This window comes from Lepidochelys olivacea, assembly GCF_965140295.1.
Source record: "Lepidochelys olivacea isolate rLepOli2 genome assembly, chromosome: 8".
NCBI classification, from domain to species: Eukaryota; Metazoa; Chordata; order Testudines; family Cheloniidae; genus Lepidochelys; species Lepidochelys olivacea.
Window position 1 is genome coordinate 96,147,672 of NC_140418.1, and position 27,319 is coordinate 96,174,990.

A 27,319-nucleotide genomic window follows, 5' to 3' on the forward strand; every position below is an offset into this window, starting at 1 on the left:
GGCTCCAACAGGCAGCGAGATGAGCAGCCCCGGAGGAGGAGGAAGTGGGGGCCTGAACGCTGGCGGCTTTGAATGGCGGCGGCAGCGGGGCTCGTGCTGCAGGGACTATGAGGGCAGGCGGCGGCGGCGGGGAGCAGCAAGCGCTGCTCAGGCAGGTGAGGGCCGCGCCCCGCGCCGTTCTCAGGCCCCCGCCCTGCGGCAGCGTAGGGGCCCCAGGCCCGGTTGTCGGGGCAACCGCCTCAGGCCTCGCCCCTAGGAAGCGGAGTAGCGGTCCTGGGTCCCCTAGGCCGAGCGACGGTCCCCCCCGGGCTGTTCTGCGGGGTTGATCCTACGGGAGCTGGGTGGACCGTGGCCTGGCCTGATCCCGCGCGTCAGGGCCCCTACCCGGGGCTTGGCCGCCTGGGGCTGGTGCCCTGGACTGCACCGGGTGTGTGGAGCCCGCCCTGCGCACAGCGGGGACCTCCGGCCAGTGGCGGGTCTGGCCGAAAGCATCGCAGTGCCCGCCGCCTGCCTGGGTCGGTAGGGGGCGGCGGGACTCGATGCCGGTGCCCGGCTGGGTAATGCGGGCCTCGCAGGCGGCGGGGGGGTGCGCAGTGACTGGCCGCCCTTGGGCGGCGGGATCCGGAACGTGACTGAACCCCTGGGAGCTGCAATTCTGCAGGTGCCAAAGGGAGTTAAATGCCTGAATCCTGTTGCGTTTCAATGGCTCTTAAGCGCCAAACTCGGGTTCTTGGAGATCCCAGCCTGAAAATTAACTTCAGGACATAATGGGGACAATCAAAAGAGATCTTGCTTCAGGAACAATGAATCATGGGTCCTCATTCTTTTTTGCCATTTGCCACAAATGTTCGCTTTCACGTGTGCAGCAGGTCACAAGCAGCATTACCAGTTCTTGCCATTTTACTACAAACTTTGCTGGAGTTGACTGATTATGTGAGACTCTCATGGTATGTTATGCTACAAGTTGCACAGCTGCAGCACTGCAGTTATGCCACTGTAATGTAGGCATTTGCAGTAGAAATATAAGGGATTTTTTCATTACTGGAGTGTGTCCACCCCCACGAGCAGTGGTAGCTAGGTGGACAAAAGAATTCATGTATTGACCTAACTGCCTCTATAGAGGGGGTTAGTTTGATGTTATTACGTCATGAGGGTGCAATTTTTTTCCCAGCCCTGAGTGACATAGTTAGGTTGACCAAAGTTTTAGGTATAGACCAATCCTTGGTTTTCCTTTTTTAAAAAATCAAACTTGTATGTTTCTAACTCTCATGGTTGCAGGGAAAAGCTTGAAAACACGATGCAGTTGCCACTTAAAAGTTCACAAACCAGAAGTCAACTAAAAAGAACCCCAAATTTATTATCTCTAAAATCTCATGAATTTTAGGTTAATCTCATGGTTTATTGGGACCAGCTGCATGCTTTTTGAATGCTTGGTGTGGACAATATTGCACAAGTATCTGACTTCTCTGATAAATTGGGTTATGTGGTGGTTTGGCTGGTATTTGGTTTACAGAGACAGTATTTAAGATTTGTACTGTACTCCTACTCATGTTTTCCTTTGTCTTTTTAGGTTTTGGGTTGGAGAGTGGCTGCTAGTATTGCCTGGTCAATACTACTACTACCTCTGTGTACGGCAGTCTTCATAAGTATTAGCAGCATTGACTTGTTTCATCCTGTACAATGGATTTCAAGTAGGTGTCCTTCCCTGCACGTGAAATGTTTAACCCTCTGTGCAATTGTTAAAGTATTCTATTTCTGCTTGCTGCTTATGCTCTGATTAAATTAAAAATAACTATATTGGCAACGGCACTGTGCTGAAAACTGAGTTTTGGAGGGCTTGCGTAGCCTGGGAATCACTTTATTTCAAGACTGAATCAAGTCCTTAATTTTTAAATTCACCACTCTTACTGAACTCTGTTTTCCAACTATTTTTCCCTGTGGAATCCTTTGTAAGTGAAAGTTCATCTCATAAATCACCCTCCACTGTCTGGTTTTCAAAGTGTTTAATTCTTTGAGTTATGTTGAGGTGCTCTGTAGAACCACTGGTGAACCAGAGTTTTGAGAATCAGTGCTCTAGGGATACTGGTTTACCTGCATTTGAGACCTTTCTAAATTTGTGGGAACTGATATGTAAATATGCTTTCCAATATATAACTTAACTCGGTGCTTAAATGATAAAGGCTGATACTTATCTTTATCAAAGGTTCAATGGTTTGTTAAAGTGTCTGAGGAAGGAGATAAATATATGCTACATATTAAATAGAGTGCAAAAGGAAAACGTATGTTTACAGGAGTGGTGTTGATGGTCTCTAGTAAACACCAACTGGAAATCCTAGTAGTTGTGACATTCAGGCTTTCAGGGAGCTGTCATCTTCTCCTACCCTTCCGAAAAAGGAATAAACAAACAAAAAGTAATTACCAAATAACTAATATCGTAAGCCTCTCTACACGACAAAAGTTTTGCCAACACAAGTTTTGGCATACACCCTTCACAGTTAGTATATTGCGTGTGTGTGTGCGCATACTTGACTCCTTGGGTTGGCGATGCAGGCACCCACTAGGAGTGCTTGTGTTGATGCACAGTGCAGTGCTGTATGGGTAGGTATCCCAGTATATAACCTGCCACTGTTCAGTGCACTGTCTTTTGGGTGGTTTTGGCAATGCATGGTGGGGCAGAATGGAGTCTCACAAGGGTGACTGGGAGAAATGTGGTCAAATACCCATAATTCAGTGTTATCCATCCCATAATATCTCTATCCTATAATTTTAGCATCTATTTTCAATTTCCTATGAACCTGCATGGCACTTGTCACTGTCGGCCATCTCTGACAGAAGCATGGAGCCTGCACAGCTCTGCACTATCGTCATGACCATTGCAAGCATAGGATGCATGATACTCCAGTATTTGCAGAGTGGCAAGAAGAACTGCGGGGAGCCTGATGATTTCCATGTGGTCAGTTTGCCTTGAGACATAGCAAGAACCAACTCAAGGTTCTTGGTAGCGTTCACCGAGCAGCTGCGGATGAGGAAGTGCCACTTCTGGGCCTGAGAAATAAGGACTGACTGGTGGGATTGGATTGCAGTGCAGGTCTGGGACATGAGCAGTGGCTGTAGAACTTTTGGATGCAAAAGGCCACGTGCCTGGATCTGTGTGCTGAGCTCTCCCCTCCACCCCGTCGTCCAACGCATGGACACCAAACTGGGAACTGCACGGATAGTGGAGAAGCGAGTAATGCTCACACTGTCAACTTGCAATGCTTTGGATTGCTACCAATCAGTGGGAAGTAATTCTGGAGTAGAAAAATCCACAGTGGGGGGCTATTGTCATGCAGAGCTACAGCATTCACAGAGCTACAAACAGGGACCTTCTCTTCTGTCCAGCAGATTACCGTTGGCAATGTTGAAATGGCAGTAGGCATAGGATCCAGCCTATCCCTGACTCATGAAGCCATTCACTGGCCACCTTGACAGCACCAAGGAAAGATTCAACTACAGGCTCAGCACATGCAGAATAAGAATTGAATGTGCTTTTGGTAGATTGAAAGGGTGTTGGCATTGTTTCCTCACCAGATTGGATTTCAGTGTGAAAAATATCCCAGTGGTTATAGCTGCCTGTTCTGTCCTGCATGATATTTGTGAAGCAAAGGCAGGAGCCGGGGGGGGATTATTGCAGAGGTAGAAGGTTGAGGTGAACTGGCTGTCTGAGTTTGAACAGTCAGACGCAAGGGCTGTTAAATGAGCTCAGTGAGGAGCTGGGTAGCATAAGGCGGCTTTGAAAGACCGCTTCAGCAGCTAGCCATTGTAATGTGCTGTGGTGTACTGTGCTCAACCTGGTGCTGCAGCTTGGGGATCTGTCAGGATTTGTGCTTGCTGCACATCTGTGCATATATCACTGACAGTGCAGTTAATAATGTTGTGGTGTTTGCTGTACATTTTATGATGACAGGTCATTTATGATGACGACTGGCACTGATCCTATGGGTTGTGAGTATACAACAGCACTACTCTCACTGCCAGCAGGCATTATCCACCCTATGTTTTTAACTAATAAACATGAATAATTTTCAAAACAAGAGAGTTGTATTCAGTTACAAAAACAGCTACAAACAAAAAATCTGAAGAATTTAAAAGTAAATACATTTTAACGTAAAATCATTTAGAATCTCAATAAACAAACAAGAGCAGGGAACACTGTCAGTTGTAGCTACCCATACATCAACCATGGCTCTCCCAGGTCAGTGTATATGAAGCTGTGGTTGTCCATGCTTTTCCCCCAGTGTGGAGTGGTAGGGGTAGGCAGGCAGGCCTTGAGGCCATGGCGGGGAGGCATTGTGCTGCAGTTCTCCACTGACTGAAATGGCAGTTGAGCCTGGGATTGTTAAACTTGGAGACTGTACCTCTCAAGGCCTCAACAGCTACATCACCACGTAAAACACATAGAGGTACCATTGTCCATATAGTAGGAATGGAAAATGAAACTTAGGATTCAGAATTCCCCCCTTCTTTTGCTCCCCTAGGTGTTTAAGTAAGACCTGCTTATTGGCACTCTTTTTTCGGAGTGCTTGTTCATGGCACCAGTCATGGTGAATATGACTCGCCAGGGGTGAGGGAAATAAGGAGGGAACTGCTTGGTTGCATGAAACTGAGTACAGAGCACTGGCACCCTTTTCCACAGGTGGTGGTGGTTGTTTTAGCTGATATCTCAGTCCTGAGGATAACAAAAGCAGAGAACACAACTGCTATTGGCATCCCGAAGCTTCCCAGGCCTGTATGCTGCTAGCCTCTTTATGGCAATGACTCTTGCTGAAGTCCTCACCAAATGGCATGGGAAAGTGTTCTACCACAGAGGAAGAAATAAGACTGCCAGCCCTAGAAACCTTTAGGAGAGGACTGCAGAGTACCTCCATGCAAGTTTCAATGAGAGCTCTCAGGAGATTCAAGGGACCTTCGTCTGTATGTAAACAAACTGCTCTGCATGGCCACCTTTGTCTCAGTCTGGAGGGGAATGAGAAGCAGATATCAGCTCTACGTCTTTGTTGTACCACTACCTTTTATAGTACAGGTAAATTAATGCAATGGTTTTCACCTTTTTTCACTTGTGGACCCTTAAAAAAAATTCCAAATGAAAGTATGGACCACTATGGAAATCTTAGACATAGTCTCACCCCACATTGAAAACCACTGAATTAATGAAAAGTCAGTAGCTGTGTCTTGCTAAGTTGGGGGTGCTATTAGTGTAATTGGAAAAAAATTTTCATGCTTATCTGAGGTTCCTTCCCCTGCTTTGTGCATGCCTGTGCTCAACTGCGGGGACTGGCTGGACTGCGGTGGAGTCAAAAACAGGACCTGACTCATGACACAGCCTGACCCCCCTGTTTGCCTTTCTCTCATATTCCTCATTCACCACCTCCTCCTCTCTGTTCATGGTAGAGGCCTGTGACTCTGGCGCCTTAGAGGCATCCATGGTGATGGTCAGGATAGTGTTGGGCTTTCTCCCAATGATGGTATGCAGCTCTTTGTAAAAGCAGCAGGTCTGCAGCTTCGCACTGGATCAATTGTTGACCTCCCTGGCCTTCTGGTATGCCCGCTCCAGTTCCTTGGCTTTCACGAGGCACTGTTGCTGGTCCTTGTCATACCCCTTTACCTGCCTCCCCCAAGCAATCTGCTTATAGATGTTGACATTTCTACAGCTGGATCAGAGCTGTGCCTACACATCCTCTTCTCCCTACAGACCCAGGAGATCGAATGTCTGCTGTCTACTCCAGGTCAGAGCACATCTGGAGCGTGTAGCCAGCATGGCTAGCGGGGCAGTTGTGCACAACAACGGAGAGCAGATAGGAGTGCTCACCAAGCTGGACAACCAGGGAAAAGGCATTTCAGGAATTCTCTGGGGTTTTAAAGGGAGGGCTGGGGGAGCTTTCAGTCTGTGACCCGTGGGCAGTGGAATTCACAGTTGTGGCTGGAGTGGTCTGTTGGGCATTGTGGGACAGCTGCTGGAGGATTGTTAGGGTCAACAGGTAATGCAGTGTGTACACTGATGGTATATTGAACCCAGTACATTGACCACGGCTCAACACCACTCGGGGGCTGGTGTTATGTCAGCACTTACATTTGTGGGAGATGGATTTAAGTACAGACACGTGTGCAACTAGGTCCATGTAAGCTGCCTTGCACCGACCTAACTTTGTGGTATAGACCAGGCCTTAATTTTCATAGTAAGGTTTGTCTAGGTATGGGTGCTATTGCTGAAAGGGGAATTTCTTCAGCTATGTTAGAAATACATGCATGTGTCCAAATTAAATTGCAAGATTCTGTATTTTCATGTATGACCAATCCAATTACTAAGATACACAACATGCTTCATTGAAGTATGATTGTTTATCTAGAACCACTGTGCAGCTGCACATTACAAAATACTACATTCTTAATGAAATAAGAACCTATTGATTGTGATTATGCATTATGTACCTAGATGCTCAGTATTAAACATTTGCTAGTATCATAGCTTTATACTGTACTATTGCACCTTATGAACAGTGTCTTCTCTTTCATTTTAGATTCATTCAATGATTGGTATACTTCCTATGTCATCTTTTGTATCCTTCTTATGTCAGTGGTGATACTGATAATAAGCATCTTCAATGTTGAATTTTATGCAGGTGAGTTATGAAAATTGCTGTCAACAAGATATTTAACCTTTAGCTAAATGAGAGGACTGTCTTGAAGGATTTTGTTTTTATACTTTATGTATTGGCTTTATACAGTGCTGTATGGATTGATTGAAAGTGGAATGCCTTAAAGCTTATTTTAATTAGGTATCTAATGGTGGCATCAGTGTTAGACACTTCCTAATAGTCAAATTGACTTGCTCTGGTCAGAAACACTGAATAAAAAAACCCCTGATCCTCTTTAAAATAACTATTTTAATTTCAGGTTCTTCCATAAAATTTGGATTCTGTATGTAGCCTCAACAATCCACTTGCATTTGGGAAGTTAGATCACCAGCGGTGAATGTAGTAACGGAGCAGTGTCCCCTGGACAGGCTCCTCTTCCAATTCAAAATTCTGTACAAGCTTGTTCCAGTGCTATATATTTCCATGTATTCACCAGCCATTTTGCTCTGCCCCACTAATATAACTGCACTTTGGAGTAGGAAGGGGATCTGCTGTTATCCTTGTGCTACTTCATACGCCTGAAACTCTCCTCTGTGCCGCCGAGTTACTTTTCTCTATTTATATCAGCTTATGGTTGATTATAACTAAAGTGTTCTGTGGTGTCAAAGGTATCACATGCAAATGAAACGCAAACTATGAGTTTTATTTAGCAGTAGATGATAATCCTCCATGGTTTTTTTTTTTTTTTTATTTGCAGTTGTGCCTTCTATTCCCTGCTCTCGATTAGCACTGTTAGGAAAGATTATTCACCCACGGCAAGTTATCCATTCGGTTGTTCATGCTATAATGGGAATGCTGATGGCATGGTGTGCTGCAGTTATGACTAAGGGGAAGTTCCAGTTCCTTGCTTTACCCTGCACAGCTTCAGAAAGGTGACTTTTTTTGTTAATAGTGGAACCAAGTATTGTGCAAGTAGTACCGTTTTGTACTAAAATGAGTTCACTGGACGTTTCCTAGAGGAAATAACCCTTTAACTTCTAGCAAAAGATGAGCAATTGTGTGTCTGTTCTTAAACTTGCTTTAGTATGAGTACTGGAAGGAGAAGAGTACTTCAGTGAAGAATGACAAGTGATTAGTTTACAAACACTGCTGTGGATAATTTTTTTTTTTTTTTAAAGTTTGACCAGAAGCCCTGACCCTCTAAGTTACTATGATTATTAATAGAAATGGACTATAGAATCATAAAAATGTAGGACTAGAAAGGATCTCAATCTTCTAGTCAGCCCCCTACGCTGGGGCTGGACCAGGAATACTTAGACATTCCCTGATGTGGCTTGTCTAACAGGTTCTTAAAAACCTCCAGTGAGGGGGATTCCACAACCTTAATTGGTATACATTACACAAAAGAGACACAGTAGTGTGAATTCATTGTTTCATTTACTATAGTACTATATATTCATATTTAAACGGTACGATGGGATTTGTGCAAGCCTGGGAGGGAGGGGGGAGAAGCGGAGCGGCATCAGAGGAGGAGGCGGAGCAGAGGTGAGCTGGGGGTGGGGGGGGGGGCAGCAGCAAGTAACCGGGGTGGGGGGGGCAGAGGAACTGCTACCTACCCCAGTTCACCTCTGCTCCGCTTCTCCTCCCCCGAGCTCTCCGCTTCTCCCTCTCTCCCAGGCTTGCTGTGAATCAGCTGTTTGGCGCGGTGGGGGGGGCGGGAGAAGCGGAGCGGTGGCATGCTCCGAGGCAGAGGTGAGCTGAGGCGGGGAGCTGCCGGGGGGTGCTCTGCATCCACCAATTTTTCTCCATTGGTGCTCCAGCCCTGGAGCACTCAGAGTCGGCACCTATGGCGGCAGCATGTCTGGCTCCGACACTCTGCTCTGAGCAGCGTGTTAAGGGGACCGGGCCAGGGGGTTGGATAAGGGGCAGAGGGTCTCAGGGGGGCAGTTGGGACAGGGAGCCGGGGGGAGGGGGTTGGGGGTTGGATGGGTCGGGGTTCTGAGGGGCCAGTCAGGGGGTGGGAAGTAGGTGGGGGTTGGATAGGGGGCGGGGCCAGGCTGTTTGGGGAGGCACAGTCTTCCCTACCCAGCCCTCTATAGCAGGTTTGATATAATGAGGTTTCACATGTAACGCGGTAAGATTTTTTTGGCTCCCGAGGACCGTGTTACATCGGGGTAGAGGTGTATATAAAAAAATTTCACAGTAAAATGACCAAGTATTATTTTATCAGCTACAATTGGTTAATAATGTAGTAAAAACATCCTGGTCAGTTAATAACTTAGGTTAATAATTAAATCAGTGTTTTAATATCGTGCATTGCAAAGAGCTGCAGGAGACACATAAAGAGCTACTTGTGGCTCACAAGCCTCAGTCTGAGTGTCCGTGATCTAACCTAAATCTCCCTTGCTGCAGGTTCAATGCTGAAAAGGTCAAATGACCCTTCAGCTGTAAAATGACCTAAGAACCTGTCTCCTGTTCTATATGGCATCTTCAGAAGATCTTAGTCCCCCCCACCCCATGATAGACAAGTAGCAAGAACAGATAATAGGACTAGCAGCTCGGATAAAACTTGCTCTGGTATACATCCCTCGCTGATACTTGGGAATATTTTTCATTTACACCAATCAGATGAATAAAATCAAAGCTCTGCTTAACTAAAGTTAGAAGCTAAAATGAAGTCTAGAATAGTAATTTACAGTATTATATGTTGTTATAAATCATTTCTTTACTTTAGCCTAGATGGTGCTGTTCAACACATGTGCCTAAATGAGTATCACGTCTTCCTCCTGCTGTCTGGAGCTTTCATGGGCTACAATTATAGTCTCTTGTACCTTGTTAACAATATGAACTATTTGCCATTTCCAATCATACAGGTAAGAGGCTAAAAATCTTTGTAAAGATAAATATCTAATCAGCTCAAATGACAAAGGGTAAACTTGGAGGGTTGTTTATTTTTTTTGGTCTACTTCCAGTATCAAAACATATGTGGGTGCCAGTGGCCAAGCACTTGCATTCTTTTATTAAACCAAACAAGGCTTTTAGCTTAAATCCTAGCAATCCCTCCCCAGATCCCATAAAATCCTAATGTTAAAATAAACCAAAAATCTTACTGTTACAACCAAGTAAAATTTACACAGCCCTGAAGCATGGTAAATTCTGGCTCAGGTGGACCACTGTGGTAGTGAATTCCAGATGTGAGAATGCCCTGCCATTGAGTTTAACTCCAGGAACTTGCATCAGGAGTGGCCTGTGTATTCTAAGCCTCATGATGTAGGGGAAAAACAAGCTTTCAATGAATAGGTTACTAAACTAATTCAAACATAAATCATAACCGCTTGAATCACACTCAAGCAAAAAGTCAGCCATCAATCACTATGGTTACATGTGTATAGTGCTTGTGGGCTGCTGTATTCTGCACTAGCTGAAGCTACTGGGTGCTTTTGAAGGGTACCTGAAGAGGTAGACTCTTGCTACTGCTACTACCTCAGAATCTAGGAGCAGTAATGGATCCCAGTTGATTTCTAGACCAACGCTTGGTCTAAACACAGGTGTACTGGTTTAACTGAAGGTGTCTTAAACAGATTTAGTTAAACTAAACTGATACATGCCAGGTTTAAACTAAATTAAGAGTATCAACACCATGTTTTGTGCTGGTTTGTCAGTAAATTTACATGTGCTTCCTATAATAAAATCTGATATAGTTTTAGAAGCTTGCAGTTTCATATTGGCAACTCTCCTTTTCTGAGACTGTTTATCTAAATGAGAAGGTAAATCTTGCATACATTTTATTGGTGAGACTCTTTTCAGTTTCCAAAGGAAATATGTAATATGACTATCTGCCTCTATTTCATGGTTTTGAAGGATTGTCATAAACTTAAAAATCCTACTGTTGTCTGAATATTTTCCTGCTTTTTAGAATAGAACACCTGAGGCTCTGATTAAGAGAATAGAGAAGAAACATACTTTCCTCCATTCGCAATTTACTTTGTGCATTTGGCACAAATTAATTGTGTTTGTGTGTATGTATAGTCAATTTCCCTGTTTCTTCTGTGTGGTAAATTTTTTCTACTTGTGTTTCCTCCCCCCCCCCCCCCCCCCCCCACACACACACACAGAAACAGGGGAGGGAAAAAGACTGTACAATCACATTTTCTTTCTGATTTCAATTGCAGAAACTACAACCGGGGGACTCAGGAGTTATGGGCAACATCCGAAACTACTTCTAATTAATCTTTTAAAATTGACTAGACTTCAGGTTGATTGCATTTGTTTGAGGACTTTATCATACTTGATTTCCTTTGAATGCAGAGTGCTTCAACTAATCTATCTTTTTTTTTTTTTTTTTTTTAGCAATACAAGTACTTACGTTTCAGAAGATCTTTGCCCCTGCTGGTTAAACGTAGTTGTGTGGAATCACTGTACTTGGTTAGAAACATCTGTGTTGCATATTATTTTTTTGGTAAGAGTTCTGACACTTTTTTTTTCTTGTCCCTATATACTAAGAGAATTATTTAACCAATTAATATTTATTATTCAGCCCTAAACATAACTTGTCCAGGGTGCTTAGGTTTTTTTATTAGGTAAGTAAAATAAGCATTTTTCACCATTATGGTAAAGTGTAGATGAATGGCTTACTGGCTCAGCCACACAATCATGGCCATTTTGTATTCTAAGCCTAAAGGATATTGAAGTATTCCTCTTCCACTTGCCATATTTATATTCTATAGGTAATGACGGTACTTTGGAAATGCAAAGTATTCTAGATCATTTTCCACTGAAGATTCCAAAGTCTTGTACTGACATTTATCTTTGTAACAGCCCTGTGAAGTAGATGTGCATTAGCCCTGTTACAGAAGTCACTTGTATGAGACCCTTAGAGAAGCCATTAATAGACTGAGGGGTAGAGTCCACGTCTCCTGATTTAGTCAGGGGCTTTAATCCTAAAAGACATCCATTCTTTTTGTAGTCAGTCTCTGAAAAATATCACCTTTTTCCACTATACACATGTTGCCAGTCTTCATTTGTGTATAATCTACCTTCATTCTGACATGAAATTTCTTACTAGCCTTTTTTTGTACACTTCAAAGTTTGAGATCTATTTTACATGTCATTCTGTTACTGCTTAGGTTACATTCCAAGAGCATGGATAAGTACCACAATGGACCTTCATACAGATAGGTAAGTAGTACAAATGACTGCCTTTTAGAATACAAGAAGGGAATATTTTTCCCTCACATCACATACATGTATTCCGTATATATTCTCCTCCCAGTCTTTGTAGAATCTCTTTACTTATGACAATTCCTTGTTTAAAATGGCAAATGTTGGGAGTTTAACATCACTGTTAGTTGACTGAAGAGTTTTGGATCTTACAGAGCTATCAGTGCTAACAAGTAAAAAGAACTAAATGGGTTTTTGATAAAATGTTTGTCCAAGTAACTAAATTTCTCATAGTAAGCTTTAATCCTTAAATATTTTGTGTTGCAGTAGTCAATTATAAGCATTTTCCAATACTAAATGTGTTTGGAGAGATATATCCAAATTTTTTTTTACCCCCAGTAAACTTCATCCTCTTGACACACTTACTGGTCTTCTGGATCTATCCTTGCTCTACCATACCTGGTTATGTGGTATATTTCTTCTGATTACTTGGCACATTGCATGGCTACTCTTCAAAATCTATGCTACAGAGGTTAGTATTGGGTGACTGTTATATGGGGAAGACATCAATGTTGTGGGGGAAAAAATGCTTATGTTTAAAAGCAATATTCACTTAGAATAGTTTAAACCAGTGGTTCTCAAACATTACAGAGCAGGGCCCATGCTTTAATGCAGAGACTAGCTGATGGATATCTCCCATCCCTTCTTTGATTGTTTAAACCATTTTCCTTCCCCTTTCCAATAGCATAGAAAGGTTGTGGCATCTATAGACAACTACAGTTTAAATGGAAAACTAATATTTGGAGAATATCTGTTTTTTATTGCAGTAGCTCAACTTGAAATGAGAGAGCATCATGTGCTCAGCCAACATTTGGTGAACTGTACCTTTTTAGAAACTTCAAACAAAGTCCCCAAAGTACATAACTCTGTAATGCAAACAATTTTGGTTTAACAGAATACAGGCTGAGCTATTGAAAGAGATTTCAAAGCATCTTGGGAATTAATAAATTTTTCTTCTCTTTTACTTAATTGTTAAGCATCAAATTAATATGGCTAAAAAGATTTATTTTAATATGACTCATAATGTATTTAAAGCTGAGACCATGATTCAATAAAAGAAACAGTGGAGTCCCAATGGTAAAGAATTGGAGTCTTATTCCTCATTGTCTAGTTTAGATATTTTTTTTGTAAGACAGCAGAGAATAAAAATCCCTCCCATCCCCCCATAACATTATTTTTTTTCGTAGACTTTGCTGAGCTGCAGCTTAGCAGGAAAAAAAAGGGCTGAGGTTTTAAAACCTAAAGCAATGTTTTCTTAAAATATGGGGCAGGCATCTCAGTTGTTCAGAGTGTCAGCTTTCATTCAAAATCTCTAGCTGGTATGAAGATGGAGAAAACCTTCAAAATGTGAGTCAACTATAACTGATGCAGTGATGGCTACCTCAATTTTCAGAGATCCTGGAACGATAGCTTTGAGGTTTGAACTGCCCTATTTCAATAGGTGCTAGCTCAAATGCTAATGATTAAATATCTACATTAATCATTTTACTAGTCATAAAATCATGTAAGACGAGAGGAGGTGTTGTTGTATTGTGAAAATGTAAAATATGAGCAGGCCTTTGACAACTTATGGCAGGGCTGAAATGGGTTGCAGTTGGTTTCATGTTCCTGAATGGTAGTGTGACTTCCAAAAGTTTGGGAAATACTGACCTACAAACAAATTCAGAATGCAATGAAGTTTTTCTACAAACATGGGCAGGAAGTTTTAGCAATATCAGAGGAGATATGTACTCCCCTTTACTTTGAGAACACTGGGAGAATTTGGTCTTTATTTTTCAAAATATAAGTAACTTTTCTGTGATTAGAAGACTGTGCCAGGGTAATATCAGTAAGGCAAGCATGACAAAAATTGAAAGCCAAAGCAGTTTATTTTAATAAAAACAACTTCAGAGACTCAAATAGGAGGATTAAAGTTTATTAATGAAATACAAAGATTCAAATGAATTTATAGAAGTCCTCCCTCTCAAGTCCTTCAGGAAATCCAGGGATATGATTACTTCAGCTTTTAGTATAATTTAAAAATAATTACATTTTCCTATGCACCTTTGTAGAATCCTTAAGAATTCCACATAATTTATTGCTGCCCTGTTGAGAGTCTAAAACTGGCATTTTTAGTTTCTCTATTGGTCTGTTTTAAGTCCACCTTAATTTCCAAATTGGAACTTTCTGAAGAAAGTGTCCCATTTATTAAAGGCCTCAAAACATGCCTCTAGACCCTGAGGTTTCCTTATAAAATATTTTTTGGCTATTCAACAGAAGAGATCACAGGGAAAGTTTGTTTACCCATAGAAGGTGATGTGGTGGGGTTTTTTTAGGTTGTTCAGCTCACCAAAAGTAGTTGAATGTGGTGTAAGCTGGTAGGTCTCCTAGAGCAATTCTTATTCTGCTTGAAGTCATTTTATTAGCTGTTTGGTTTTTTAATGTGATAGAACTTAAAGTTTCTATTTAGAAATGGAGGGAAGAAAAAAAATGGTTTCAAGGATAGTCTGCTTTAAATCTGAAACTGCTCGGGAGTCTACGCCCAAACTGTACATCATATCATTTTAACTAAATGTAATGTGACTAGAAGTACATTGATGGATACTTGTAATGGAATTAAATCAGCTTTGTGTTGGGATTTAAACATTTCCCTTCAACGTTTGCAGTCTAAATGTTGTAGCATGAGAACCAGAAAGCCGGAAGTATCAAATGTGAGCATCAGAATGACAGCTAAATTAGATGATTTAAAACAAATAATTTTAACCTAAGGAGTTATAGAAATGTTAAAACTGACTGTGCCCCTTTAATGACCTTGACTCCTTAGGACACAGCTAACTATGTCTAACTTTGAGCTTGCTATTTGACCAATACAGTTTAGGTTGATCTGCCCTTCTGGTAATTGGTTGTGCATCACTTTGTGTTATGTTGTGGCTTTTTCGTAAGACATAGTAAAATATGGGATGGTGTCCCTAATGTTTAACCACAAGGATTATTTGAAGGGTATTAAGATAAATTGAGTGACTTGTCTGATTCTTGTCAGTTTAAAAATAGATATTGAAGTCCGTTTTTGCTGCATTAAAAACCACGGCTTGTTTAACAAGATGTCAAAGCTTTTGGGTATATAGTTTTGTAGCTTGTCAGGTTGGCAAATGACAAAAATTAACTTGACTGTGGTGTCTCACTAATGGTTTATTTCAGCGTTTGTTCTGCATAATATAACTAGTGATTTAGCAAAGCTTTTGACACGGTCTCCCACAGTGTTCTTGTCAGCAAGTTAAGGAAGTATGGGCTGGATGAATGCACTATAAGGTGGGTAGAAAGCTGGCTAGATTGTCGGGCTCAACGGGTAGTGATCAATGGCTCCATGTCTAGTTGGCAGCCGGTATCAAGTGGAGTGCCCCAAGGGTCGGTCCTGGGGCCGGTTTTGTTCAATATCTTCCTAAATGATCTGGAGGATGGTGTGGATTGCACTCTCAGCAAATTTGCGGATGATACTAAACTGGGAGGAGTGGTAGATACGCTGGAGGGGAGGGATAGGATACAGAAGGACCTAGAGAAATTGGAGGATTGGGCCAAAAGAAATCTGATGAGGTTCAATAAGGATAAGTGCAGGGTCCTGCACTTAGGATGGAAGAATCCAATGCACCGCTACAGACTAGGGACCGAATGGGTAGGCAGCAGTTCTGCGGAAAAGGACCTAGGGGTGACAGTGGACGAGAAGCTGGATCTGAGTCAGCAGTGTGCCCTTGTTGCCAAGAAGGCCAATGGCATTTTGGGATGTATAAGTAGGGGCATAGCGAGCAGATCGAGGGACGTGATCGTTCCCCTCTATTCAACATTGGTGAGGCCTCATCTGGAGTACTGTGTCCAGTTTTGGGCCCCACACTTCAAGAAGGATGTGGATAAATTGGAGAGAGTCCAGTGAAGGGCAACAAAAATGATTAGGGGTCTAGAACACATGACTTATGAGGAGAGGCTGAGGGAGCTGGGATTGTTTAGCCTGCAGAAGAGAAGAATGAGGGGGGATTTGATAGCTGCTTTCAACTACCTGAAAGGGGGTTCCAAAGAGGATGGCTCTAGACTGTTCTCAATGGTAGCAGATGACAGAACGAGGAGTAATGGTCTCAAGTTGCAGTGGGGGAGGTTTAGATTGTATATTAGGAAAAACTTTTTCACTAAGAGGGTGGTGAAACACTGGAATGCGTTACCTAGGGAGGTGGTAGAATCTCCTTCCTTAGAGGTTTTTAAGGTCAGGCTTGACAAAGCCCTGGCTGGGATGATTTAACTGGGAATTGGTCCTGCTTCGAGCAGGGGGTTGGACTAGATGACCTTCAGGGGTCCCTTCCAACCCTGATATTCTATGATTCTATGAACAAATTTAGTTGTTTTCTCTAATTTCAGGCACATCATTTTCCTGTTCAACCAACTTTTGCTGAGGAAACAGACCAATGCCTGCCTAAAATCTTAAACAGCAACCCTCCCCTTATTATAAAGGTATCTGAACTGCCACGTTGATATTATATGTGTATTCGCTAAGCCCTGGTCTATGCTACAGAATTAGGTTGACGTAAGCTGCCTTGCATTGACCTAACTCTGTAAGTATCTACACTAAAATGTAGCTCCCGCCGAGGTAACTCACCCACAATGCCAACTTAACTCCACTTCCACGAGAGGCATAGTTCTTAGGTCGATGCAATGTCAGCGTAAACATTGCATGGCTTACATCGACTGTTGCTGGCCTTCATAAGCCATCCCACAATGCCACACACTGACGGTTCAATCAGCGCAAGCGCTCCTTGTGAAGATGCACACCACTGACGCAATGACCGTAGTGTGGACGCATAAAAGTGATTGAATTACTGTGGTGGCTGTATGTCAACGTAACTTAGGTCAATATAGTTTTGTAATGTAGACATACCCTAAGACTCCCTGACTGCAGATAATGGGAGACTTAAGTATAATAATTTTGACTGCAGCAAATGTTCCTTTAAAAAATCAGCCTAATTCAGAACAGTCAGAAACATTGTGCAGTGCTTAAACTTCTGTCTGTAGATTTCATAGTGATACCTTATGTTTGTTTGCGGTACAGGATCAGTGTTTAAGCTGAAGGAAGATTAATTTAGGTAGAAGGAAGCAGTTTCTGGTATTTTATATCATGTAGTCAATTGTGTGTGTACAATACTGAACACTTCTGTTAAAACAGAGCATATATGAAATTCCATTCACTTTTTGTTAACTGCTTTTCAAGCTTGTATCTTTGTCAGGTGAATAGGCACTGTTCAGAATTACATGTATGAGATTAAATATATGCACATTTTTGTGTACTCAATGCTTCTGATGCTGCTGCATATCTCCTATTGTTTATCCCTGTTTCCTATCTTCAAGACCCAACATTTCCTTGGATTTCCTGTCCTCAGTAAAAATATATATTTCTTAAAAGGCAATAACACAAAATTAACATTATTCACAAATTGTAGTGGCAAACGTCCTGTGAATTTAACCACGATAAATGTAGAACTTTGCGTTCTGAAGTGACAAATATAGTGCTTGAACCAATTTGCTAAATTGGTTGCTCTTATTTTGAGGTGTGAAGTCTCAAATTGGTGTTTTACAAATGATCTAGCTGAGAATATTTCCTTGCACAGGCAAGTGCTGTAGTTAATGATTTCAGAGACTTATAGCTTATTTTAACACTACCGCTGAGATGCATTACAACTCCCAGTGTTTCCAGTTCTATTACATTTTGGAAGAGGGCTTGCAGAAGAGAAGTGACCATCAACAGAATTTAACATGTGCAAACCCTAGTTTGTAATGATTCCTGAAATTGTAATCTCATCTTTATTAAAAGTGTAATTTATAACTGCATTTTGTTTATATCTGCAGGATTTGAGAAATCACACCAGTGATATTCAGGCTTGGGAGCTGCAAGTGGCTCCTTAGTGTGTCTCCTGCTGCTTTTTGGAGCACATGATATTAAATCACTGTGTGATATAATTATTAATCAATCAGGATGCTTATGTAGTACGAATATAGAGTATTATAGTAAATGAAACAATGAATTCACACTACTGAGGCTCTTTTGGGTAATGTTGATTGCTAATTTGGCTCCTGAACCATTGAGGTCTGTGCATCACTGAATCACAATATTTTGGGGCATCTTATTTGGTCCTTGATAAATGTTCAGAAAAGCACTGACACAATTTTTAAATAGCGTGACTAACTTGTTATGTAGCCGTGGCAGGCAATGAGAGAGAGAACGTACCTTAAAATGATGCTTTCGTTTCAATGTAAATTCCATGATTTCTGTCTTGTGTTTAACCACTAGAGCCAGAAATTGGTACTTTAGACTACTCAATGACAAATGAAAGGGCATAAAGTCTGCAGAGTTTCCTACAAAGTTCTGATTCACTCAACAGCCCCACTATGAAACTAATCTTTTTTCAGTGGTCAAAGTGAGGGAATCATTCTCCCATTGTTCAGCCTGATTTAAATGTTTTTTCAGTCATGTGGCTGAGTTTTGCCCACAGTTATGGTATCTGTGCACAAATCCCATTGACTTCATTAGGGATAGCATTTTTAGGAAGAATTCTGTGCTGAAATCCAAAAACAAAACCAGTAGATTTTGACTGAAGTGATTATAAATGGTCAACTTGTTTTTATAACTTATTAAAACATTTTCCTCCTTTGTAGTTCTTGGCCTTACAGGACTTGATGTTACTTTCCCAGTATTCTCCTGTGCGACGACAAGAGGTCTTCAGCCTCAGTCAGCCAGGTATTGGTAAAATTAATTCTCCATGGTTATAAACTTTTAAGAATTGTTCTAATCATTAGATTATTTAAAAAAAAAAATCTTATAATTTGAAGCATGCTTCATAAACCACGGGGACTTATATATAAAAAGACCCTGGCATCATTTTGAGGAGCCTTGATAGTGTTGTGTCCTCTACTAAACTCGCCAAATACTAGTGCCTGCTGTTTGTTTGTTAAATGATAACTGTGAGGTGGGTCCTAGAGCAGGGGTGGCCAACCTGAGCCTGAGATGGAGCCAGAATTTACCAATGTACATTGCCAAAGAGCCACAGTAATACGTCAGCAGCTCCCCACCCTGCTCCCAGCGCCTCCCACCTACTGGCAGCCCTGCCAATCAGCGCCTCCCCCTCCCTTCCCACACCTCTGTCAGCTGTTTTGTGGCATGCAGGAGGCTCGGGGGGACGGGGAGGAGTGAGGGCATGGCAGGCTCAAGAGGTGAGGCGGGAAGGGGTGGAATGGGGACAGGGCCTGTGGCAGAGCCAGGGGTTGAGCAGCGAGCACCCCCCAGCACACTGGAAAGTTGGCACCGATAGCTCCAGCCCCAGAGTCGGTGCCTGTACAAGGAGCCGTGTATTAACTTCTGAAGAGCCGCATGGGGCTCTGGAGCCACAGGTTGGCCACCCCGACCTACAGTATCAAAAGCAGAGTGGTATTGGCATAACAGATCATAAGTTTAAACCAAATGATAGAATAACAGATGTGCATAAAAGCCTACTGTGAGGATGTAAGTGAGATGGAACCAAGCATAACAAATGAATCAACCCTGCAGCTGTGAAAGCAAACAGTTGCTGTGATATAAAATAAAGTGTATGAGACTCCTAACATACTAAGAGATGCTGTAGGAGGTCAATAAAAACTGTCTTGAGTCCATTGGGGAACTTTTGTTGCACCTCATCAGGCATTCTGGTGTTATGGACTAGCTTCAAATCTCTTTATTACCATAACTGACATCACTTTTTTGGTTGTCTTAAGTCTCAAACCTACTAAGCAACTAATGGGCCCAAATTCAGCCCTCCAACCTGCCCATGAAACTCTCATTGAGATTACTGGGAGCAGCAAGTGTGACTTGAAGGTAGAATTTGGGCAACTGTCTGTCGCGTATCTGGTCACTAAAAGCTCTCTCAGGGTGAAAATGCAGCATGGCTTTCCTAGGAATGTCATGTTTCAGATAATTCTCTAAGCTTGTACTAAAAGTAAAAGCAGAACATAAACACAACTATCAAAACAGGCTTGGTGGTACCTGTGACTTGAGTAGAGAGAGAACATCTGTTGTGCCTTCAAATAATTTTTCTGTGTTCTGGTAGGTGGGCATCCTCACAACTGGACAGCAATATCAAAAGAGTGCTTGAATCTTTTGAGTGACTTGACGCAGAAGCTGATTATGCAGCAGGAAGCTGCAGCTACAAATGGGAGAGTGAAACAGCCATCTACAGGAGAAGTAGGAAGATCTCTGAGATCTTCAGGTATCTTTGTATGGGAGAAGATTCACAATAGCTGTTGTGATGAGGTTTAAACCTGCATACCCCCAAAAGACATGCTGTTATGATTCAGCTAGTGTTGGTGTAGGAATGTGCAAATAACACTTTAAGGAGAGGCTAGACATGCTGTTTACCAAATTGTCTCAGAATAAGAACTGGAAGCACAAATATTGTATAGAAAATGTCAATCTGTATTGGTGTGTATTAAAAAAATATATATATATCCATGAAGGTCCCCCTTAGCTTTACAATTCTTAAATCCATAGATGAGATTGAATATAGACTAAAAAGTAAGGGTTCTGAATGTAATGGTGGTAATAGACTTCCAATGGAAACCGTATATCTTGCATTAAGAACTCTCACCAGAAATTGAGTGCTGAAATAGCTATGGGAATAGTAACCTTGGGGGAGACACTAGTAGAAAAATGGGTTGACATATGCCAGCTTGTATGTCTCCATGCAATGTGTTCTTTATCACCAGAAGCAGCTGTTACAGAAGAAATGGCCTTCCAGACACAGAGGTCTAATGTCGTTTCCAGAGCCCACGTGCCTTCCCTGGTTAAATCATCCCTCTTGCCTCTAAAGGCATCATCTACATCTGATCTTGGAAGCTCTTTTGGTTCACCTTTCAGTTCTCCTGCTCTAAATCGCAAGGCTGGAATTCTGGATTTAAACTCTCCTTGGCATGGATCAGTCCAAAGTCCTCATGTTATGAGAAGAGGACCAAAGCTGTGGACATCAAGTTCAGGTGGGGATCTTCGGTTTCAATCCTCTCTGTAGGTATAATTGAAATATTGTCTTGACTGCACAAATCCTTATCTTTGGAGTTAAATGATCGGTCTATGGGGAGGGTAGCTATTTTTCTCAAACTCGACTGGATTTCTCTTGTAGATCTGCAAATGACTGGCTCTCCTCAAGCGTCCTTCCCTGTGATCTCTGTTGCAAGAGTTGGTAATGAAGCAATTCAACCAAGCTTTATTTATACATGGCTCCAGAACAAGCAAGAGCAGGTGGAGTAAAAATTGCGTTACAAACCAGTTAAAACCAGCTTCTGTTTTTGTATGTAGCATGTAAGATTGGGGTTTTTTGGTTTGTTTTTTTTAAAGGGAAACTTCATCTTATTGTATGACCTTTCTCCTCAGATTATCTGACCTAATCTTAATTTTTTAAAAATTTTTTTAAAAACCATCCTAATTCTTCAAAACACTCTTCTCTGTGTAGAAAGTTTAGGGACTATAAGGTTGTGGAAGGGTTAAATTGCATATCAGAAAGGTTGCCTGTGTGTGTGTGTGTATATTTATTTTTTAATCTTCATTTTTTCGCTCTTTTACACAGGTTAGGAGTTTCTTGTCAAAACGAGTGCTGATAATGTATTTCTTCAGCAAGGTAAGGATGAATGTATGTTTTGTGACAGCATTTGATTGGGTACACCAGAAACGCATAGGCAGAAGTGGGTTCTAATCCTGTATTAAGTGAACCCTCTAAATTTGGTAGTAACATTTCTAGAACATCTTTTATTCCAAGGTCTTACTGCATTTTACATACTGTTGTACTGAAGCCTCCAATATTGGAATCATGTGTGAAAGAACAGTAATGCTTCTATACAGGTAAACTGAGGTGCATAAATTGCAATTTCTCCAAAGTCCCACATAGCATCAGGGCCAAAATTAGAATTTAGGAATCCTGACTTCATATCACTACACTAACTGCTAGATAACAGTCTCTTGTTATACCACTTAAAACCAGACTTCTCAGGGGGTTGGTTCTTGTGATGTGGACAAACAACGGGAACTTTCCATAAATCCTTTCGTCAGATGGTCAACCTGCTAGAAACTTTTTTTTAAAATCTTAATATTGGCACAAAAGATTAAATAAAATAGATAGATAGAGCTCAGTATTTTTTAAACTGTAGATTTAGTTTAATTGACATACGTGATCCAATAATGTGATAAAATTATTCAAAGGATTTCCCTTAATTCTGATTTTAATCTTTCATAGACTTAAATGAGCATTACCATTGGGTCAGGTCATGTCCCCCCATGTCTCTGCACAGAGGGACCCTCTGCAAGCAGATCTCCTCTGCCTAGGATCAAGGGAGGGGTTCAGCTGCCTCATGGCAATTTTTATGCCTCCCAGTTCTGGCCCCACAGAGACCTCTTTGAAGTCTGGGGTAGAGACTGGGCTATATTGGGCCAGTCAGTGGAGCTATGGCATGTACATTGTCCCTCAAGCACAGGGCTTAATTTGTGCCAGGGCTGAGCCCCGGCATCTCTAGGGTTGGCAGTTCATAGCCCCGGCACCTCTGGGCTTGCTGTGTCTGTTAGGAAAGTAAAAAAACTGCTTCAGCCCCAGCACCTCTTTCATTACAAATTAAGCACTGCTCATGCCCCATTGAAGTTAGTCAGAACAGATTATATAGCCCTATTTTTTGTGAAGTCCCCACTCATGGTTTTCGTGGGCAACTGCAATCAGGAAACTGGGGGTACCACTCGGGAGGCAGAGCTAATGTGCCTGTACAGGGCTTTTAAATGGCCCTGGCCTCCCATGCATCTTCTGAGGGCTGCCTGTTTTACAGGTGGGTCCTGCAGCCTTTTCTGTCAGGGTGGAAGGAGGTACATAAATACAAGTAGCTTGCCAGATCCTGGGTTAGGTCTGCCCCGCATTTTGAAGCGTGGTTATTTTGTGCAGGCATGCAGATCCCATGGTGGACATCATCTGCAATGGAGATGAGCGCGGTATAACTATTTAGAGAAGGCAAGTCCCAGTTAAATGGTTCGGTACCTACAGTAGACGCCAATAAAACTCTATAGCAAATCTTTTTCGATGGGGACTACACTGTATAACTGTGTATACTGGGCATGCATTTATAGTCTTGTTAAAGAATGTATGGGGTTGTATTTGAAACAAACAACTTTGGCTGGGTGACTGGGGGGGGGGGGGAAACCTATATGCTTTTCTGAAATCTTATGCTTTCTCCTCAGCATCCAGAGGCCTTGATCCAGGCTGTCTTTTCTGATGCCCAAATGCACATTTGGGCATTAGAAGGTAAGCAACTTCCATTTGAATTTGTATTCGTTATTCTGGGTTTGTGGTACAATAGCAGTGGACATCATGAAAGGGCCCCAATTCCAGACTTGCTGTATCCATTACTATGTAAATGGATTTAAATAAAGCTCTTCTATTGTAAGTATAACCCACACTCACACCATGTGGCTGTTTGTCCACCTCTAGTGGCTGGACTATATAGATCGGACTCTGCTAGCTCAAAGCCAATAGCAGACTTGGATCTTTTAGCTCAAGCAGTCGATGTTCATGGTTTTAGATCCAAAAATCCTGGGTTTAATCCCCACAGTTGATACCCCTCTGGGGCAATAAGTTACTTCTGTTTTAGTGAAGCGTATGCAACATTGAACTTGTACTATAAGACCACAAAAGGAAACCCATTTTCAATTAAGGCGCACGCTGTCAGTACTTTTCCCTGTTCAGCACAGAAGCCAGCACTATACTGGTTCCCTGTTGGATAATCTCAGAGCAGTGTGAGATGCTGTGATACTAAACAATAACGTAATCTTAAGAACACAAGCATTCTCTATACAAACATCAGAAGACTGTGCCTGCCCCAAGAAATTACATTCTGAGTTAAGACAAACAATAGGTGGAAGTAATAGAGGGAGGTGGAGTGGAGAGAACAAAGGTAACAGCGATGAAAACGCATGGTTGCATCAGATAGCTCTTTGCCCAGTTTGGAGAGTTTTTTAAATAGACACATGAGCAATAGATATTATAGCAATAATTCCTGCTGGCAATCTGCCTAGTCATGACCAACATAATTGACTGATTATTTATATTATGTTAGTACCTAGAAACCCCATTGTGCTAGGCTAGGCACTGTACAGCAAACTAAACACTGCAATCCCTGTGCTAGAAAACTGGCAATTTACATAAGACAGAATTCAAAAGACAAAGGGGACAAGGGTGAGTTCAGGGGGATAAGAACTATAAATTAAACATAGTTTGGCAGAAAAACAGATGTGACAGCTTGCCATTTACCTACCAGTGCCAGATGGAAGTGACTTGTGGGTATCCTGGCAGAGGTAAGTTTTGAGAAGGGATTTAAAAAAATAAAGTGGAAGTTTTACCAATATGTGGAGGAAGTATTGCCCATACAAAATGGGCAGTGTGGGTTAACTAACTGTTAATGGTTCCTAACGGGATAATGCTTAGTTAGAGCTATGGAGCTAGTTCTGGTGATCTCTAAGTGTAAGACTTGCAAGGTGATGGGGAAGGCAGCAAAGGTAGATGGGCAGCTAAGGCAACAAATCTGGGGATAGTTTATACCATGGAGCAAGTTAGAGCAGCCTCAGGACAGCTGTAACCTGCACCTGGCTGCACTATACTTCGAGGGATCTCCCCCACACTAGTGGAATCTTCAGATTGCAGATGCTGTAAGCTGCAGTGGGGGCCAGGATCTGGCCCATTAAATCCCTAGAATTGCAGCATGTTTGTTCCGTTTTTGGAGGCTAAATTAAGATTAGTTAGGTCTTAGTTATATTAGACTTAATATTAACTTCTTTCTTTGCTTGGAGGTCTATCTCGTTTGGTAGCAGCCTCATTTACTGAAGACAGATTTGGAGTTGTCCAAACTACACTGCCAGCTATTCTGAATACCTTACTGACTCTTCAGGAGGTGAGGATCCTTGACATCTCCTTAGTGCAACATTAGTTCAAGGGGGAAGTTTTCCTGTTCATTTTCCTGTGTCTCACTGTGGCACTGCTGACTGACTTTAAAATGAAACACTTCTGTCACCACTTAAAATGGCTTATCGTAATCTTCAGTTAAGCTAAACAAAGCACCAGAGTCCTTTTTTAGACTGAATAAATACCTCATTAGATCCTTCTTAACTGACATTGCACTTGGAAAGTTTTTTAAATAAATTATACAAAATGCTCAATTATAAACATTGTCTCATGGAAGTAACTATTATTATAGTGTCAACATAAGCGTTTAGGATTTAATCTTCAGCTTGATCACAGACATCCCTCACATGTAATGTACAGCATTTCAATTTCAGAGCCAGCAAATTTCAGGAGATCAAACCTGTTCCATGTTTCTCAGCAAATATTAAAGCATTACTCTAGAAGCAATTATCGTATCAGTACATGATGTATTTGGGAGTGTGTTAATCACACAGATGTCTCCAAGGTAATGTTATGTGCCATTTATTGTAATCACTGTTCTGTCTTAATGGCAGATTCTCAGAATTTTAGAGAGAATTAAAATTAGTCAGCCTAAGACATTCCAAAAACATGCAATGGAACTGCTTCCTTATTTCTAAAAGATTAGTCATGGCAAAGTTGGGAATTCTTCCTTTTACTTCATTGTTTGTACTATGTTCAGCATTCAAAGAATATAAAATGAGATTCTCCATTTATGGAAAGTCTGCTCCTGTATTTCCATTGGCCAAGATGCAGAAGGAATGCTGGGTCAAGCTGTCTCCAATCTTTTTTTACTCGTCAGTGGTGAAACTTCTGAATTTGCTATTTGTTAGTCTCTTCGCTTTACTTGGCACAACCACCTGTGCTGCTAGAGTTTGTTTGAAATGGATTCGGCAGAACAGTTCTTCTCATTCACTTGTCAATCCAGGTTGTAGATAAGCATTTCAAGCTGCCCCATGCTTCCAGCAAACCACCCAGGATTTCAGGAAGTCTGATGGATACCTCCTACAAAACGCTACGATTTGCGCTTAGAGCATCCCTGAAAACGGCAATATACCGGGTCACTACTACTTTTGGAGAACATCTAAAGTAAGGCCTTTGGTATTGGCAGCTTCCTGCTTGGTTCTGTTTAAATGAATGTATAACAGAGGCCATGTCTACACTAGCACTTACGTCGGCAAAACTTTTGTTGCTCGGGGGTGTGAAAAAACCACCCCCGAGCGACAAAAGTTTTGCCGTCCTAAGCACTCGCGTGCACAGTGCTGTGTTGGCAGGAGATGCTTTTCCACTGCCATAGCTTTCGCTGCTCATTGAGCTGGTTTTATTATGTCAACAGGAGAGCTCTCTCCCGTTAGCATAACATGGCTCCCCGAGAGCTCGTACAGCAGCACGCGGGTAGCAGTACAGCTGTGCTGCTCTAAGCTTGTAAGGGTAGGCATGGCCCAAGTGTACCTATGGAAAGGCAAGTCCCACCAATAGGGGGACCGTCACAGGACATCAAGTAACAATTTCAGCTGTTGAAAACACAAAGGGAATTTTCCGATTTCCCCCTCCTAATGGCGATGAATGTGTAGTATTCACATGGATAATCATCTGTAGAGTCCTGATAGCCCCCAAACATGGGGCTTTGACTGTCGGGCTCTGGCTGGCTGTGCTGTTCTTGTAAAACCAATAGGCAGCCTCATTCCTAATTTGTGGACATGCGAGTCGATGGAAGTTACATGAACTATGAGATCATTGTTCTTCTGTTGGCATTTGGCCACCGTGCTATTAACTTTGAAAGTAACAGTAACACATGAGCAACAACTACTTTATAAGGGATTTTTCCTTTGCAGACTCCAGAGAGATCTATTTAAAATAGATTGTTTACATTGGGAGAAGAGTTGCATGAATTTGTTAAATACTTATAAGTGAATTACTGTTTAGGATCTTGTTTAAAAGAACAAATACCTTTCAGTAATAAAAACTATTTAATACTTTCATACATGAGAGCAGGTTTAAAAAGTATCTAACTCCAAATCTGAACTTGCTTGTCTTTGCCCTTAATATTTGAATGTAGGTTTTTATTATATAACACAGCTGGGTTTTCTAGATTTCTAATGGACTCCCAACTATTGATTTCAGCTTGTACTTAAAATGTTTTGACATGAGGCTTTGCTCTACAGTTGATGTAACATGTTAATGTACAATTAATTTTATGCTTGTATTTTGTTCTAGTGAAGTTCAAGTGTCTGCAGAGCATAAGAAAAGACTTCAGCAGTTCCTGGAGTTCAAAGAATAGTTAAGTAAATTAAATAGGTTACGTTGCTGATACTGCTACAGATGGACAGTACATGTTTAGCATTCTTGAACTGGAAGAAAGTGGGACTTATTAATCAGTCTTCCTGTCTTGTTTGGCGGCCTTTTCAAAAAGTGTATTTTAAATGTAAATCATGGAATTCAACTGTTAGCAGAATTACAAAAATCTTCTGTTTGGATCACTTTACTTGATCTTTTGTATAA

The 27,319-nt window shown here is 41.7% G+C and overlaps 1 protein-coding gene across 4 annotated transcripts; it reads left to right on the forward strand.

Moving 5' to 3' along the window:
* Positions 1-27,319, forward strand: NDC1 (NDC1 transmembrane nucleoporin). 4 transcript variants are annotated; one of them, XM_084637907.1, is made up of 18 exons: positions 1-155; positions 1,571-1,691; positions 6,558-6,659; positions 7,372-7,546; positions 9,349-9,487; positions 10,965-11,073; positions 11,741-11,792; positions 12,174-12,306; positions 16,215-16,307; positions 18,504-18,585; positions 19,928-20,086; positions 20,583-20,849; positions 20,993-21,111; positions 21,437-21,487; positions 23,083-23,146; positions 24,688-24,788; positions 25,746-25,906; positions 27,035-27,319. In XM_084637907.1, the coding sequence occupies exons 1-18, from the start codon at positions 108-110 to the stop codon at positions 27,096-27,098; spliced, it is 2,040 nt and encodes a 679-aa protein (XP_084494033.1). In that variant the 5' UTR covers positions 1-107; the 3' UTR covers positions 27,099-27,319. The 4 variants fall into 4 exon arrangements, with proteins under 4 accessions (XP_084494033.1, XP_084494034.1, XP_084494035.1 ...); XM_084637909.1 differs by lacking the exon at positions 1-155 and adding an exon at positions 407-427; XM_084637910.1 differs by lacking the exon at positions 1-155 and adding an exon at positions 560-661.